The sequence below is a fragment of the Plecotus auritus genome, assembly GCF_963455305.1.
Source record: "Plecotus auritus genome assembly, chromosome: 1".
Classification (NCBI taxonomy): domain Eukaryota; kingdom Metazoa; phylum Chordata; class Mammalia; order Chiroptera; family Vespertilionidae; genus Plecotus; species Plecotus auritus.
Window position 1 is genome coordinate 61930784 of NC_137770.1, and position 18073 is coordinate 61948856.

Here is an 18073-nt window from a genome sequence, read left to right on the forward strand (position 1 = left end):
GCTAAGGATGTCTGACTGATGGCTTAGGCCCACTCCTCACGAGAGCGGGCCTAAGCCATCAGTCAGACATCCCCCGAGGGCTCCCGGGCTGCCAGAGGGCGCAGGCCAGGCCTAAGCTGGTAGGTGGACATCCCTCGAGGGCTCCCAGACTGTGAGAGGGCGCAGGCCAGGCTGAGTGACCTCCCCACCCCAAGTGCACGAATTTTTGTGCATTGGGCCTCTAGTAAATTATATAAGATTTAATACAAAACAAAAATATTTTCCATTGATGTGGGCACTGTAAATGCTTAGTATGTACACACCAATAGCTTTTAGAACACCAATAATTTTTAAAAGAATAACTTAATGCGTCATATTTAATTTGTCCTTCTTGTTAGAGAAAACTTCAGAGCTGGCCAGTCTTTATTACAGAGGAAATTGTATAGTGAGCTAAAGAATTATAATCACAGTGATTTAAGCCAAGCCTTGTAATGAGTATGGGCAAAGTACAGAAGGGTTTTTTGTTTGTTTTAAATATTCTCACTGGTACTTCTTATGAGTTGTGGTATGAACAACAGATAATGTTTATGGCTCTTTAGTTTTACTGCTAATTGTCCCCTCCCCACTCACACGTGGAGTTTTTCATTTTGATCACTGCTACGACTTTTGAATGCTTTCTTTTCTGATGTATCTATTTGGCTCTTTACAGAAGAATCTCTGGATTGAGGAGGATAATTTGCAGCTCTAGCCAGGCTACTTTGTGTAGTAATTATTTTCTTTTGTACATGTAGATTTGATGAGAAGAGGGCAGTGCAGCAGCTGAGAGCATGTGGTGTCCTGGAAACCATCCGCATCAGTGCAGCAGGCTTCCCCTCACGGTGAGCTTGGCATTTTCAAATAGAAGGGATCCTAATGAGATCAATTCCTACTTATTTAAATAAGCTAATGTGAGGGTTTTTTTATAGGTGGACTTACCAAGAATTTTTCAGCCGCTACCGTGTCCTAATGAAGCAAAAAGATGTGCTGAGTGACAGAAAGCAAACATGCAAGAATGTATTAGAGAACCTTATCCCAGTAAGAAAAATTTTCACTTTATCTTTATCTGAACAGATTATGGCCAAAGGCCTTGTGATTATAATCTGTGGAAGCCCTGGGAACATCCAAATACCACTACTCCAGATTATTCAGGTCTGGGAGGGAGGAGGGCACACTGGCTTGGAGATCAAGGCTCCCTGTATTTAGTATGCTCGGGCTAACTCCTGAGGATGGTGGTCCTCCTTCAGGAAACTGGGTGGCGAGGCCTGGACCCAGGCTTGAGTCACATTCTTTTTAGAGTTTTATCATTATCAATAAAAATTTACCTAGTATTTACTTACGGGAAATATCAGGCCAGATGTTGTGTGATTAAGAAAAAATAAGTCTTATCCTCAGGTAACGTAATCTATCTTGGAAATTAATGCATTTTAAAGATAAGTATAATATACCTTAGTGTTTATCAAATGCTGAGTGAGTGAAACAGGAAATCAGCAAGGCAAAGCCATATCAGCCATGTAGAGGAGGAACAATTTCATGGAAGACCTGTGTTTTGAGTCGGACTGGATAACATTGTATAAAAGTAGAAGGAGAATATTGTAATAGGAAGCATGGTGTGAAGAAGTAGGAAACCATAGAGTTTGCTCAGAAAACATTAATGTAGTTTCTCTGCAGTATAAGATTAGTCTGTGGGACAGTAAGGAAATGCCTACGAAATGTAGGTTGGTGTTTGGAGAGTCTTGCATTCCAAACTAAGGGGTACTCAAACTTTAAATGTATCAGTCCCCTGGAGGGCTTGTTAAAACACAGATTGCTGGGCCCCACCCCCAGAATTTCTGACTCAGTAGGTCTGGGATGGGTCCAACAATCTGCATTTCTAAGAAGTTACCAGGTGATGCTGATGCTGGTTGAGGACTACACTTTGGGAACCACTAATCTAGGTCATGGAGAATTTAAGATTCATGAAAGATCTTAAAAAGTATTTTCACTTGTTTGACACTAGTTTAGGATGGGTTATCTCACTCTAAGGCAGTCATAATTAACTAAATAGAATATCTTCTTTTTGTAATAATAACATTTTCCCCTCTATGGAAGAGCTAAGACCACTTCCTTAGTAATATGTAAAAGAATTGGGAACTTTTTGAGTTTGGCCTGACTCCTTTCTAACCTGTGTTCAGATGGGACTGCAGAGCAGAAAGTAAGGACAGTCCTATGCCTAACACCCCCATGTAGGCCCGGTTCAGGGCTTTGCAGGGTACAAATCGAGGAGTACAGGTTGGTGTGGGGTAGAGTGGGGGAAGCTGAGATCAGACAGGGAGAAGGAAAGGTAACCACTTTTTAGCTCTTATATGTATCTCCAGCCAGGCTTCCTATGTAAATTTTATTAAAATTGAAATAATTTTAGATTTATGTGGAGATTTCTGATTTTCTGATTTCATGTACAAGATAAGAGATTTCTACTTACAGTGAAAAGTTATTTTCTGTTGCCCTGGCCAGTGTGGCTCAGTTGCTTGAGCATCGTCCTTTGCACCAAAGGGTCGTCGGTTCAATTCCCAATCCAGGCACATGCTCAGGTTGCCATTTCGGTCCACAGTCTGGGTACATGCTGGAGGCAACAAATAGATGTTTCTTTCTTTCTCTCTCTCTCTCTCCCTTCCTCTCCCCCCCACCTCCTCTCTCTCTCAAATAAATAAAAAAAAAATCTTAAAAAATGATTTTCTGTTTTCACACCGATTATATTAGTGATGATTATAAATAAATTCCACTCTTGTTGTATGAGAATAACCGTTGCAGGCTTCCAAATAAGGTGGATCAGAGTGTAATGGACCAAAAATTTCATGCATCTCTGTGTTTACTGCTTGGTTCTGCTTATTATAAAAAGTAAATGGACAATATAAGTAGTTATATTTTTGTAAAAGGAATTTTGAAATTTGTACAAGTAATTTATAGGGTTTTATGTATTTATTTTCAGATACCATTGATAGTGCAAAGATATAGCAAGAAACTTAACTCTCTTAATATGAGTGCACAAGGTTTTTTTTGTTTAATTTTTATTTCGTGCTCATTGCTTCCTGCCTTATTCTTTATACTGGTGTTTTTGTCCCTTCAGCTTTCACATGGAACACACAGCCTGATGTAATCCTTACAGCCTGGGTCAGTCAGAGGGAGTGTCAGCATCTCCATTTCCTTGAAATATTTAAAATACAAACAAGCAAATAATAGCTGCCTATAACCCACAACCAAGGTTTTGGCCTCAGATAATAATTCCAGGTAGAATAATTCTAGAAAATCACTCTTAAACTGCAGTTTTCCTTAAAATCCCTTCTATTTGCTCAACTTGCATAAGATAAAAAATCTGGCTCCATTAGTTAATCATGATGTAGCCCAAGTTTTAGCTAATAGATTCATCCCTTTACTGATTCTGCTTTTAGACGTATTTTTTCTCTTTTACAATTTTATTTATATGTTCATTATTTCAACTTCTGAGTGTACAATTTCTTCCAAAAATAGGACAAGGACAAATACCAGTTTGGTAAGACAAAGATCTTTTTCCGTGCTGGTCAAGTGGCCTATCTAGAAAAATTGAGGGCAGACAAGCTGAGGGCTGCCTGCATTCGGATCCAGAAGACAATCCGAGGGTGGCTGCAGCGGAAGAAGTACCTGCGCATGCGGAAGGCGGCCATTACTGTGCAGAGATATGTGCGAGGCTACCAGGCCCGATGGTAGGTCTCCTGGGGACCCATCCACTCTGGCTTACCGCTCCTAAGGATTGCACAGCTCATCTGATTCATTGTCCAAACCAGGACAGTTTTGTGTGGTCACCCAATATGAGAAGGCAATACCTCACCTCTTCTTAGATTTAAGGAATAAGAAATGAACTCATAAAACAGTTAAATAGAAAAAAATTTCACCCTTATGATTTATTCAGAATCATCTTCAAAATAATTACAAATTATTTTGTGCTCATGTCCTCAGTATCTTTTATTTTTTATATTTTTATATAGGCTTGAAGAAGTTACCTGTAAACTAAAACAGTCATGAATATGAGCTAGTTAATAATGACTCCATTGAGATGTTTTCAGGAGCAATAAGCTGTGAAAGTGTTTCTAGAATTACACTTCAGTGTGATTATATATTAGAATAATTTTAATTTAGAAATATTAGTAGAAATGAATTAATGATAAAGAATTTATGCCCAGACAGAAAGAGTTTGAAAAATATTGTACGTTAGCAAAGGATGCATTTAAGAAAGCTAGTGATGAGTAAGTATGAGATTACTGTGTACAGCCAGTCTACTGCGCAAGGGGGACATAACCTGGGGTAATGAGCCCTGTCCTAGAAAGAATAAATCTTTATGAGCTTCATTCTCTTTATTGTAAAATCAGGTAATATGGGACATTATGATCAGGAAGGCTTAATGAATAAAAAATATTTGTGGGAACTATAAATTGCTATAATATAAGAAATATGAATGTTAATATTGTATACTATTGGAATAATACAATGGAGGTACTACTTATGCTGAAGATATTGGTTCTTTTTTTTAAAATTTTTAAAAATATATTTTATTGATATTTTACAGAGAGGAAGGGAGAGGGATAGAGAGCTAGAAACATCGATGAGAGAGAGAAACATTGATCAGCTGCCTCCTGCACATCTCCCACTGAGGATGTTCCCATGCCCTTGACCGGAATCGAACCCGGGACCCTTCAGTCCGCAGGCCGACGCTCTATCAACTGAGCCAAACCGGTTTCGGCAGAAGATATTGGTTCTTTAAGTCTCTACAAAATATATTCCTGGGTTTTTCTGACTACTAACAAATGCACCGCTTCTTTCTTTGGTCAGCTATGCTAAGTTTCTGCGCAGAACCAAGGCAGCAACCATCATTCAGAAGTACTGGCGCATGTATGTAGTCCACAGGAAGTACAAAAGTAAACGAGCTGCCACTATTGTTCTTCAGTCTTACTTACGAGGCTACTTGGCCAGAAATAGGTATCGCAAGGTGAGTCATTATTTTCAACTTCGTTTATTTATTCCATTAATGTTAATCAAATTTCACATCTGTACACCACAGAGGTTCCAATGGACATAGGAGGCATATGGAGACAACAAACAATTGAAGTATATTTTAAAATATTAAATAAGTGCATATATTTAATTAACAAGACAATGGGAAAACAAAATTTACCCCCTTTTTATCCCTCTTGACAATTTAATGTGAAGAAAACTTAGTGTATTAGTTTCCTATAGATGTTATCAACTTGGTTGCTTAAAACAATAGAAATTTATTTTCTCACAGTTCTGGAGGTCAAAATTCCACAATCAGTATCACTGAGCCAAAATCAAGGTGTTGGCAGGGCTGTACTCCCTCCAGAAACTCTAGGGGAGAATTTATTCCTTGCTCTTCCAGCTTCTGATGGCTACCAGTATTTCTTGTGTTTGTGGCCATATCACTCCAATCTCTGCCTTTTTTCTTTAAATTAATCCTCACTTGAGGATATTTTTCCTTTTTTTTTTAAGGAAGCATGGAAGAGAGAGGGAAAGACAGAGAAACATTGATATGAGAGGAACACATCAATTGGTTGCCTCCTGCACGAGCCTTGACCAGGGTTCGGACTGGGGAGGACCCTGCAACCAATATATGTGCCCTTGACCAGAATGGAACCTGAGACCCTTTGGTCCACAGGCTGACGCTCTATCCACTGAGCAAACCAGCTAGGACCAATCTCTGCCTTCATCTTCACATCATCATCTCTGTGTGTCTAACTTCACTTCTTTTGTCTGTCTCTTATGAGAATATTTGTGATGGATTTAGGATCCATGAGGATAATCCAGTATAATTTCCTCATCTCAAGATTTTTAGCTTAATCACATCTGCAAAAACCCTTTTCCCAAATTACCTGCTGTTGACAGATTCCACAGATTAGGATCTGATATCTTTGGGGGCCTCTATTTAACTCACTGTGGTGAGCTTTGAAGAGGTAGACTATATGACATATGTGTGGAAATTTGTTCCAAGAATGAAAAACCTTGGAATAATTTATTGTAGTGAAAAGGAGATAAATAACATTAAGGTGGTTAAACTTGTACTGACTAGAATATGATGTTCTGAGCATCTTTGACAATCTTTATATCTGGCAATAAACAACATGACAAAAATAATGGATCACTAGATTAATCTTTTTAAAAAAATATTTTTATTGATTTCAGAGAGGAAGGGAGAGATAGAAACATCAATGATGAGAGAATCATTGGTCGGCTGCCTCCTGCATGGCCCATACTGGGCATGTGCCCTGATCGGGAATCGAACTGTGACCTCATTTGTAGGTTGATGCTCAACTACTGAGCCATGCTGGCTGGGCGCCAGGTTAATCTTAATCATCACCTCTGACAATATATGATCTAGTTGAAAGGTTTTTCTCCTTCATTTTGGCAAGGTTTTGAGTTTGTCCTTCATGATATATTCCTAATAAGCCAGAAGTACAGTCTAGATCAGGGGTGGGCAAACTTTTTGACTCGAGGGCCACAATGGGTTCTTAAACTGGACCGGAGGGCCGGAACAAAAGCATGGATGGAGTGTTTGTGTGAACTAATATAAATTCAAAGTAAAGGAGCGGAGGGGAGAGCAAAGAACCGGATAGAACAGCCGGATCCGGCCCACAGGCCGTAGTTTGCCCATGGCTGGTCTAGATCTTAGAGCTCTGTGGGTACCACTGGTAGAAGGAGCATCAATAGAGCGCTTTGAGGGACAGGTCTCTAATCACAGGCAGTCTGTGAGGGTGGCCTAAGCCCTATTCGTGTATGTATTTTACTTTATTTTGAAGTAATTTTAGACAACAAAGAAAAACTAATGAGGCTTGAATGAGAATATTTAATGGCTGTGTTTTGAAGAAAATTTGAAAATAGCTACTCCAGCTCTTTCTTTCTGCCCATGCTGGCTTTATACTCTGGCGTTCTTTCTCTACAAGCATGAGCTTTCAGGGGAAGGAAATGCCTTATTCAACTTTTAGATACACCAAACTGGTTACACTTCAGTTTTCTTGATGACTCTCCTCCAGGATCATCTGAACTGGGTTTTGAGACCAATGGTTGAGCAGTAGCAGTCTCTGGCCTGCTCAGCTCCAACTGACGACACACATGGGGATGGCAGCTCACGTATAGGCCACTAGTGCTCCTTTTGGCCGTGTTTTCGGTGTTTCCAGTCCAGGCTTCCCCTTCTTATGGCTTGGGAATCTAAGGGAGAGGAGGCATTGTTTAATTTCTCTAACTCAGTGGTCGGCAAACTGAGGCTCTGTTGACTAATGAGTTTGCGGACCACTGCTCTAACTCACTAATGGAGATGAGATTGCTAACGGAAGATCTAATTATATACTGTTTCCACTTGACTGAAATTACAGAAATGGATCAATGTCTGAAGTAACATGGAAAGAAGGAAATGGAATAGGAAAATTGACATTCATAGCTTTGCCACTCTTTGCTGCTTGACTTTGAAAGTCTGAAATTTGCCATTACTGAGTCTTACCCAGTTGGTCACTAGTCATCAGGATAAGACAAGAGGCTCCCTTGGAGTCATGATGTTTAGTGAGGGCTCAGGATGGGACCTCACTGCAGCATGAGGCACAGTGACTGCACTCAGTGGAAAGCAGACTGTCTTAGCGTTAGATAAACAGCCAAAGGGGAGCCTTGACTTGGCAAAGGTCTCCTGAACGCTTAGGTTTATTTTGTATTTGGTGGTTTAATACTTAACCACTTATTTCTTCACCGTATCCTCTAGAATGGCACTTTTTTTTCATTGTTTTTCTCAGGTCCATAACCCAAAAATAGGAACTATTGTTTTAATAAACTGCTATCTATTTGAATAGATGGTTTTAGAATTTTTTTTAAATATATTTTTATTGATTTCAGAGAGGACGAGAGGAGAGAGAGATAGAAACATCAGCGATGAGAATCATTGATTAGCTGCCTCCTGTACACCCCACACTGGAGATGGAGCCTACAACCCAGGCATGTGCCCAGACCAGGAATTGAACCATGACCTCCTGGTTCATAGATTGATGTTCAACCACTGAGCCATGCATGCAGGGCCAGAAATGTTTACATTTAGAAAGTTTCATAAGAGATACATTATGTTCATTTGTAATAATCCTATATAATAAAAGCCTAATATGCTAAGTGTCTGGTCCTCCGGTCATCCATTCAACCAATCAAAGCGTAATATGCTAATGATATGCTAAGGCCACTCAACCGCTTGCTATGATGTGCACTGACCACCAGGGGTCAGACAGTCGACTGGTTGACCAGTCGCTATGATGTGCACTGACCTCCAGAGGGCAGACGCTCTAACCCAGGGGTGGGCAAACTTTTTGACTCGAGGGCCACAATGGGTTCTTAAACTGGACCGGAGGGCCGGAACAAAAGCATGGATGGAGTGTTTGTGTGAACTAATATAAATTCAAAGTAAAGGAGCGGAGGGGAGAGCAAGAGAACCCTCCGCTCTTTCCGCTCCGCGGGCCGGATAGAACAGCCGAACGGGCTGGATCCGGCCCGTGGGCCGTAGTTTGCCCACGGCTGCTCTAACCGGTAGGTTAGCTTTCTGCTGGGGTCTGGCCAATCGAGACTGAGCAAGATGGGCCAGACATGCCCTGGAGCCCTCCCGTGATCCCTCCCTGGCTGGCCAACCTTCTGCATGGGGTCCATGATTATGCACCGGTGGGGTCCCTCAGTCTGACCTGCACCTTCTCACAATCCAGGACCCCTCGGGGGATGTTGGAGAGTCAGTTTTGGCCTGATCCTGCAGTCTAGGCCGAGGGACCCCCACAGGTGCATGAATTCGTGTACCAAGCCTCTAGTTACTAATAAGTGCTAATAATAACTAATAATTACTAATAAGTAACCCCTTGAATGCATATATTTAAATATCATTTATATCATACAAGAGTTGTTTTATAAAAGCATAGACTTAGAAGGATCTCAGAATGTTTTGATAGTTCACCCTTTATTAATTTCAAGATTTTCTTTTCTATCATTCCTGGAAATTGTTTAGACCAAGCATGTCAAACTCAAAGGCTGACATGGGCCAAATAAATGAGGCATGCAGCCCACAGGTTGCAAGTTTGACATGCTTGGTTTAGACAATCTCTGCATATTGTTGTTAATCCTTACCGGAGGGTATTTTTTCCATTGATTTTTTTTTTTAAGAGAGAGTGGAGGGGAGGGAAGGAGGGAGAAAGAGAGAGAGAGAGAGAGAGAGAGAGAGAGAGACATCCATGGACTGTTTGCCTCCTGCACACATCCTGGCCAGGGCTGGGGATCAAACCTGCAACCCAGGTACATGTCCTTGATTGGGAATCAAATCTGTAACCCTTCAGTGTGTGGACTGACACTCTAACCACTGAGCAACACCAGCCAGGGCTAGACAATCTCTGCTTGATGGTCTTAGTGATAAGAAATTCTTATAAGGCAATCTTTTGTTATAAGTTATTTGTAAGTTTAGGGAAATATATTCTTATTTAGAAAGTATAACAAACTCAAAATTAAGATTTGTTTATTTCCCTCTATCTTACCTTTAGCTTTCCTTTTAAAGCTTTATCCTTACTACCTTTGACTCTCATAAGTGGATTCCTGCTACATTTGAAACAGCAATGGGAAATCCTCACTAGAATAGTATTCTTCAAATAGGGCAACCAACAGTGTCATTTTTTGTTTGTTTCTGGAAAAGAAATCAACAAATTAATAATAAACTTTGCAGTACTCCAACTGTTGGCCTCTACAGCCAGCTTATTGGCCATATTCCATATCCTCAATCATAGACCTAATGCACAGTGAGATGGTATCAGCAGTAAGGGTGGTGGCCAAGTCTTTTATTTTAATAGCATGTAATTCACAGGGTGCCAAGTTCTGTTCACTTTATAGAGGATCGCCTGTTGCCGACAGATATACACCAATAGGAAACCTAGTGTGTTTTTTCTTTATTTTTGAATTGTTTGCCTTTTATTAAGCTGGTGCCTTTTATTTAGATAGCTTCTGTGTGTACACCAAGCATGTCAAACTCACAGCCGCCAGGCTGCAGGCCTCATTTATTTAAACAAGGCCTGTGGCCCGCCTGCTGCGAGTTTGACATGCTAGGTGTATACTTTGTTTCTCAAATCATCCTTTGAAGTCTACTTTTTAAATCACCTTGTAAAACAATTTTGTGCTTGCATATATTTGTGATATGTACAATCTTCATACTACATTGTTACTTCAACTTTTGTGTCTTTCACTTTATGTCTTCTCAGCCTGACAGCCATAGTTTGATAGAATTGAACCCAGAGTCTAGTGTAGAGTCTGATGTTGTACATACCTTTCTCTGCAGATACTCCGTGACCACAAAGCAGTCATCATTCAGAAGTGGGTCCGGGGCTGGCTGGCTCGCACCTACTACAAGAAGAGCCTGCATGCCATCATCTACCTTCAGTGCTGCTTACGGCGGATGATTGCCAAGCGCGAGCTAAAGAAGCTCAAGATTGAGGCCCGCTCCGTGGAGCGCTATAAGAAACTCCACATTGGCATGGAGAACAAGATCATGCAGCTGCAGCGCAAAGTTGATGAACAGGTGTGTTTTGAACAGGACCCTGAAAGTGAGCATGCCTAAAGAAGCCCACTGGGATTGTGGTCAGCAGTGTCTCCCCTGAACTTTACCTTTTAGTCTTAGCAGGAAAGTAAAATAATAATGACAGTAATGAGAATGGAAATAGTGATGAGTTCTTAGGTAAGAGCATCATTGCAGGAAATTATTTTTGAGAATACAGCCAGATTTACTAGCACTCCAAACCTTTATGACTAAGAGCCATCATGTACTTTATACTTCACAAAGCCCTTTCATCATTGCCAGTCATTTGCATGTAGTATAATGCTCCTTTTGCAGGTGACTTGTTTAACCAAGTGACAAAACAATCTGTAAGATGTCCATGCTTCTGAGGAATCTACAGCCTGTTTGCAGAGATAAAAGTTTGGTTTTTTAGAGATAGTTACTAAGTAATATTTTAGTACATGCAAATGACATGAAGGTAATTAGTACTACATAAATACTACATAGGGCAAAAAAGCCCACAATGAAATAGGGTTCATCAGAAATGTTTTCTGAGTGTGAGGAGGAATTTGAGGTAGTAAACAAAGAGATCTGTAAGAAATTTGTGATTTTTGAGGCCATTTTATCATTCTTAATGCATCACCTGGCTAGCACATGACTTTTAGTAGCACAGTGATTTGTTTTCAAAAGCAAGTATAGATTTTCCTATTTTGGGATTAAAAATCAGGAAATTAAGAATTTCCTCTGGTAACTCACCTTGCAGCTAAGAGTAAAATCACATCTATGTTGCTCATCATATAAAAAAGAAATACTGCTATTCTCTTCTCTCTTTATATCACTAAGAGAGTATTGATTATGTTACTATAAATGTTGTTAGAATTTTGGTTAGATACTATAATATTATGATATAGCATGACTATGATGAATAAGCCTAGTTTTCTGACTATATACATTTGATGGCATGTCTGTTTACTTATTGTTTGTGTGTGTTTAAAGAACAAAGACTACAAATGCCTCATGGAGAAATTGACCAATCTGGAAGGAATATACAACTCTGAGACTGAGAAACTACGAAGTGACTTAGAACGTCTTCAACTAAGTGAGGAGGAGGCTAAGATTGCCACTGGACGGGTTCTCAGTCTACAGGAAGAAGTTGCCAAGCTCCGGAAAGACCTGGAACAAACTCGGTCAGAGAAAAAATCCATTGAGGAACGTGCAGATAGGTACAAGCAAGAAACTGAGCAGGTAGGAAGGAACTAATTTCATATCCTTTTTACAAAGGAAATGTGCCGTCATCTTGATCTGTCCCCTTGTGGCTCAGTGTTGGTTTCAGAGCTGAAATTTTATTATTTGTGTTTCCCAAGCATTTCTTCCACATGATGAGTCAGTAGTTGTTTTAGTAGAACCTTTTGACTCTAATGAGAACAGAGGAAAAGCAGTATTGTAAGAAGAGAATTAATAGCCATGTCCCCACTATATAGATACTCTTTTTCTTTATATACATAGGTCTGGATAGAGAGTAGACTCCTTTTTCTTGGGTTAACATGATTAAGAAGTAAATCAAACAATGAACTCTCAATAGCTGATACTAGGGAGCTTTACGGAAATGAATTAAGACTATGTTGAGAAGTCCAATGGGAAATCCACATGTCTGCACACTGATTGTAGCCAAGAGCTGCTATGCAGATAGAACAAACAAAAAAAAATTTTTTTAACAGATTGACCAGTGTTTCCACAATACAAATTTGTATTTACTTATGTTAAAACTTAACTAAACACAGAAAACATTAAGGTTCTCAAGCAGCAATGAGATGCATTGCTTAAACAAAATAAAAATGCCTCAACATAAGGCTTACTGGGGAAAAAAGTAATTTTCAGGGAGTCCACTAGTGTGACCATCTTTAAGTGAAAACAGAGTTCACTGTGCTGATTGTTAACTATGAGCAAGAATCCCGATGCTCTGTTTCTGCGCTGACAGCTGAACATTAACCTTCTGAGCTCAGTGAGAATCTCCGAAGGAGCATAGATGCACTTCAGGTAGGAGAGTGTACCTAATAAAACTGCAATCCTTCCACAGTGTTCAGGGTCCCAATAGAACAATTCCTCCTATTTCTCTAGTAGATCTGGGCTCGTATTGTGGAAACAGCAATGCCATTAATGTGTTATTTGACATGGCAAGTTCTGTCAGAATTTAAATATGCATTCAAAGCAATACCCTTGAGGTTTAAGATTTTATCTTTTTTTCTTGTTGCCATTTTCTGAGTCCACAGAATCTTCCAGATTCCTCTGAATCTAGAGTATTTAAGCTTGGTAGGAAAATTCTCTTTCCTCTTTAAAGTCAAGTTCATACCTTTCTAGTTTGATAGAATAGTACACATGAACAGATACAGATTTCTCCTTTTTTTATCTGCTTTTCACAGGCTAGCTATAGGCATTATCGCTTATTCTTTTGGATGGAGTGTAGTAATGTGGAATGAAAAAACTTCACTGTGACAGCCAGCTTTATGATCAGGAAAGCTATGTACCTTCAGGGAGCCTAGAAGGTACACTAGAACTGTGGTTCTTAACCAGGAGTGTGTATCAGAATCAGCTGGGAGTTGTTTTAAAGATACCTGCCCAAGCGCTGGGAGTGTGGACTAGGCACAAGTATTTTGAAAAAGCATCCCCCTGATAAAGAGCAGTTTCTTTCAAGAGCATAGGGAACTCGGGTCTCCCTGTTGAGGTGGAGGGTAAGGCTAGGTCAGTATGGAGGGAAGAGACTGGACCCTCCGAAGGAACACCTGGCGACTTCAGCTGTGGCAGTGTAGCTGTCCACTTCCCTGTTCTCCAGGGATCCTGTCACAGAGCCCTCTCTCTCTATCTGAACTCCTGACACTTTTCTTTATTATTAGCTATCACTTTTAGAGTTCCTTGAACTTATGCTTAGAGAAGAAATTTAGATTTCACTCATCACAAGTACATTATTTTATTGCAGAGATGAACTGAGTAAATTATGACCTTTGCAAAGTTTTCTTTGGTTTTGACTTTTGCTTCCTGGGAATCCTTATCCAACTAGGAACTAGAAAGTTAATTGTTTTTTAAAAAAATATTAAAATATACATAGCATAAAATTTACCATATTAGCCACTTTTTTAAGTATACAGTTCAGTGGCATTAAGTGCATTCACTGTAGTAAGGTCAATGCTTAAACATGGGATAAAAGGACTAGTTTACAATCTTGCAAAACTCTTAAAAGGGGATGAAAGGAAAATTCTCTTTTTCAAGACAGACAGCAGGGAGCGTCAGAAAATCTTCAGTGAATTTCCAGAACCAAAATGCCCTTCAAGTCTTTCTTAACCTCTTCAGTCTTCTACCTGAATCATGGGTAAGCACGTAGCTTTGTGCTAGGCCAGTGGTCGGCAAACTCATTAGTCAACAGAGCAGCAAACCGCGGCTCGCAAGCCGCATGTGGTTCACGAGCCGCAGTTTGCCGACCACTGTGCTAGGCTGCTGCGGTGAAAAGGCATTATCGTTGCTTTAAGAGCAAATGCTTACGAGGTGCCAGGCAGTTGCTAAATGCTCAAGGTACAAAGTGAAACAACAGCAGTAATCATCTTTGTCCTCCAGGAATTTCTAGTCTATTAGGGAAGTAAAAGTAAATCATTTATAAGGACTATAAAGAAGCATATACAGGGCCCTATAGTAGCCAGAAAGGAAACGTCTATTTGGAGAGAGTTTCCAGGAAGGCTTTCTGGAGGAGGTATTGCTTGAACCAAATTTGAAAGATGACTAGCCATAACTATGCAAAGAAATGAGGCTCAGAGATGTGGAAGTACGGAGTGAGTGACTGCAGTGTCATCTTTATATTTAGGACCTGGTTTGCTCTGTCTGTTGCAGCTACCTCAGTTTATTTCATTTTATAGGTGGTATCAACTCTGAAGGAAGAAAATACTTTGCTGAAGCAGGAAAAAGAGGCCCTCAATCTCCTTATCGTGGAACAGGCTAAGGAGATGACAGGTAAGGCTCACGTGGGCTCAAACTAATGCATGCTAACCAACCTCCCAAAGTTTTTAAGATGCCACTTTTTTTTAATCCTTCTCAAAAGAGGAAGAGGGGAAGGGAGGAAGGAGGGAGGAAAGGAGGGAAGAAGGGGAGGAGAGAGAGAGAGAGAGAGAGAGAGAGAGAGAGAGAGAGAGAATCAAAGAATCATTGATCAGTTGCCTTCCATAAATGCCCAAACTGGGGTTCAAACCCACAAGCCAGGAATTGAACCGGCAACCTTCCAGCCAGGCTATAAGATACAACTTTCTTTCCTTAGAGCTTAAATATTTTTAAAAGGTGAGGCTGCCATTAGTAAATTTATAAAATTCTGAGAGGCAAGCGCTCTAAATATTTTGGTTGAAATAGCTGGTGAACTTAAATCTGGTCTCTCTGTGTACAAATGTGAACTAATGTTTAGTCAGTGTCATATGTAGTTAAAAATACTAATTATTCTTCATGTATGATTCATCAGTTATGGCTTAAAGGATTCCTGTTGATTTAGGAAGAATCATTGAGCTAATATGTATATGTGTATATGTGTCTGTGTGTATTATTTTTATTTACTTACTTTTTGCTAAGCTAATGGATATTATTCTCCCAAGATCCACCACTCTTTGCCAACAAACAAACAAACAGTAAAGCCCACTGATATTTTGAATAGGGGACTAACTAAATGTAAATATTTATTTTATTTGCTCTTTGTGAGAAAGATTAGAATGACGATATTTTATAAGAAATCCCTATGTTCATAAACATGGTATAAGAAGGTACAAATCTAGGAGGAGAAACCAAGATGGCGGCATAGGTAAACACCTAAACTGCTCCCTCGCGCAACAATTTCAAAACTACAACTAAAAGACAGAACGGACACCATCCAGAACCACAGGAAAGCTGGCTGAGTGAAAATTCTACAACTAGAAGGAAAGAGAAAAGCTCACAGAGAATTGGAGGTACGGCAAAGGGTCTTTGTGCGCGCAGAGAGGAAGGGCGGCGGAGAGCCTGGCTGACTTTCTCTGGCGGAAGGGGGAAGGAAGCCCCCGACCGCACTGAACCCCAGTTCTGACTGCACTGAACCCCAGTTCCGGGCGAGCCCCTGGGGACCCACGCTCTTGTGGGGGGAGTCTGGACTCTCGGGCGGAGACTCGGGAGCCGGGGAAGGCGGAGGACTGAAAGCACGTGCGTGCCAGTGCGCACAAAGGCTGCGGAGGTTGCCACAGGCTTTCCCTAGTGGATGGGAGTCAGAGGCTCCTGACTACACTGAGCCCCAGTTCTGACTGCAGTGAACCCCAGTTCCAGGCGAGCCCCTGGGGACCCACGCTCTTGTGGGGGGAGTCTGGACTCTCGGGCGGAGACTCGGGAGCCAGGAAAGCAGAAGTCTGAAGGCGCGCATGTGCGCGCAAGGGCAAGGCTGACAGGAAGCCAAGACTGAGACTCCACCCCATCCAAGCTGAGCACAGAGGCTATTGCAATTTGGCAAGTCTAATCCAATAAGGCTGTCTCCAGCACCGAACTTCTCCCAGCATAGACACAGCTGATCCTTACAGCCAACTGGCCTGGAGGTCAATTCTTCCCAGTGATACCAACAACAATAAAGACTTAATTACAACAAGGCTGTACACACAGTCCACAAAGGGGTGCACCAAGCGTGTCCACCTCAGGTTAACTGGGGAGGCAGACCCACTGGGCCATATAGGAAACCTAGCACACAACCAACTCAGGGAAGCAGTGAAAATGCGGCGTCAAAGAATCAGATCACAAACGAAAGAAATGGAGGAAAACAAACGACTGGATATAGAATTCAAAACCACGGTTATAAGGCTTTTTAAGAATATCCTAGAAAAGGCCGATAAATATAACAAGACCCTCGAAGATATGAAAAAGGACCAACTAGAAATTAAACATACACTGACTGAAATAAAAAATATTATACAGAGACCCAAAAACAGACAAGAGGAACACAAAAATCAAGTCAAAGAATTGAAACACAAAGAAGCAAAAAAAACTCAACCGAAAAAGCAAAAAGCAAAAAAAAAAATCCAAAAAGTTGAAGATAATGTAAGAAGTCTCTGGGACAACTTCAAGCGTACCAACATCAGAATTATGGGGGTGCCAGAAGAAGAGAGAGAGCAAGATACTGAAAACTTATTTGAAGAAATAATGACTGAAAACTTCCCCCACCTGGTGAAAGAAATAGACTTACAAGTTCAGGAAGCACAGAGAACCCCAAACAAAAGGAATCCAAAGAGGACCACACCAAGACACATCATAATTAAAATGCCAAGAGCAAAAGACAAAGAGAGAATATTAAAAGCAGCAAGAGAAAAACAGTTAGTTACCTACAAGGGAGCACCCATACGACTGTCAGCTGACTTCTCAACAGAAACTATGCAGGCCAGACCGGAGTGGCAAGAAATTTTCAATGTGATGTATAGCAAGAACCTACAACCAAGATTACTCTACCCAGCAAAGCTATCATTCAGAATTGAAGGGCAGATAAAGAGCTTCACAGATAAGAAAAAGCTGAAGGAGTTCATCACCACCAAACCAGTATTATATGAAATGCTGAAAGGTATTCTTAAAGAAGAGGAAGAATAAAAAAGTAAAGAGAAAAATTATGAACAGCAAATACATATCTATCAACAAGTGAACCTAAAAATCAAGTGAATTAAAAACCTGAGGAACAGAATAATCTGGTGAATATAATAGAATCAGGGGCATAGAAAAGGAGTGGACTGATAATTCTCAGGGGGAAAGGGGTATGGGGGGTTCATGAAGAGACTGGACAAAAATCATACACCTATGGATGAGGACAGTGGGGGGGAGGTAAGAGCAGAAGGTGGGGTGGGAACTGGGTGGAGGGGAGCTATGGGGGGAAAAAGGAGAAATAATTGTAATAATCTGAATAAAGATTTATTTAAAAAAAAAAGGTACAAATCTAAACTGCAGTAATGGGTGGTGGAAATGGAAAGGAAGAGATGGATTGGAATGAGGATATATAATATGAAAAGAATCAACAGAATGTTATTTTTGATATGGTATTCAAAAAAGGAATAAAAATATTCTAATGTTTTAGTATGAGATTTCAAAACAATAATGGTGTTTTATTAGTAACAAAGAATTTGAATAAGAAAAGTAAGTACCTGTTTATGAGGAAAATTAATGAGATCAGTTGTTAGAGTGTTAAATTTTGGTTGTCACCTAGGGCCTCCAGATAAAGATGTTCTGAAACCAAATTAAGATGAAAGATTAGAGCGAAAAGAAATGAGCCTTAAGGTACCCATCAAAGCTGTGTTGATAAGAGAACCCTCTGTACTTTCCCCCACACTGCCCCCTTTCTCCCAAGGGAATAATGTAAATGAAAAGAAGAAAACCTGGAATTAAGCCTTATAGGATAACCATATGTAAGGGATAAGGTGGGGGGAAAAAGAGGGGGCAGAAAAATATTCAGAAGAGAAGGAGTAAACAAAACAG

The 18073-nt window shown here is 40.4% G+C and overlaps 1 protein-coding gene across 1 annotated transcript in view; it reads left to right on the plus strand.

Moving 5' to 3' along the window:
- Nucleotides 1-18073, plus strand: part of MYO5A (myosin VA) — a 236091-nt gene that overhangs the window by 160157 nt on the left and 57861 nt on the right. Inside the window, exons 17-23 of the mRNA XM_080650082.1 lie at nucleotides 771-857; nucleotides 945-1053; nucleotides 3523-3734; nucleotides 4858-5014; nucleotides 10367-10606; nucleotides 11579-11827; nucleotides 14485-14578. Coding sequence (XP_080506208.1) covers nucleotides 771-857; nucleotides 945-1053; nucleotides 3523-3734; nucleotides 4858-5014; nucleotides 10367-10606; nucleotides 11579-11827; nucleotides 14485-14578 — 1148 coding nt within the window. The remainder of the gene's footprint in view (nucleotides 1-770; nucleotides 858-944; nucleotides 1054-3522; nucleotides 3735-4857; nucleotides 5015-10366; nucleotides 10607-11578; nucleotides 11828-14484; nucleotides 14579-18073) is intronic.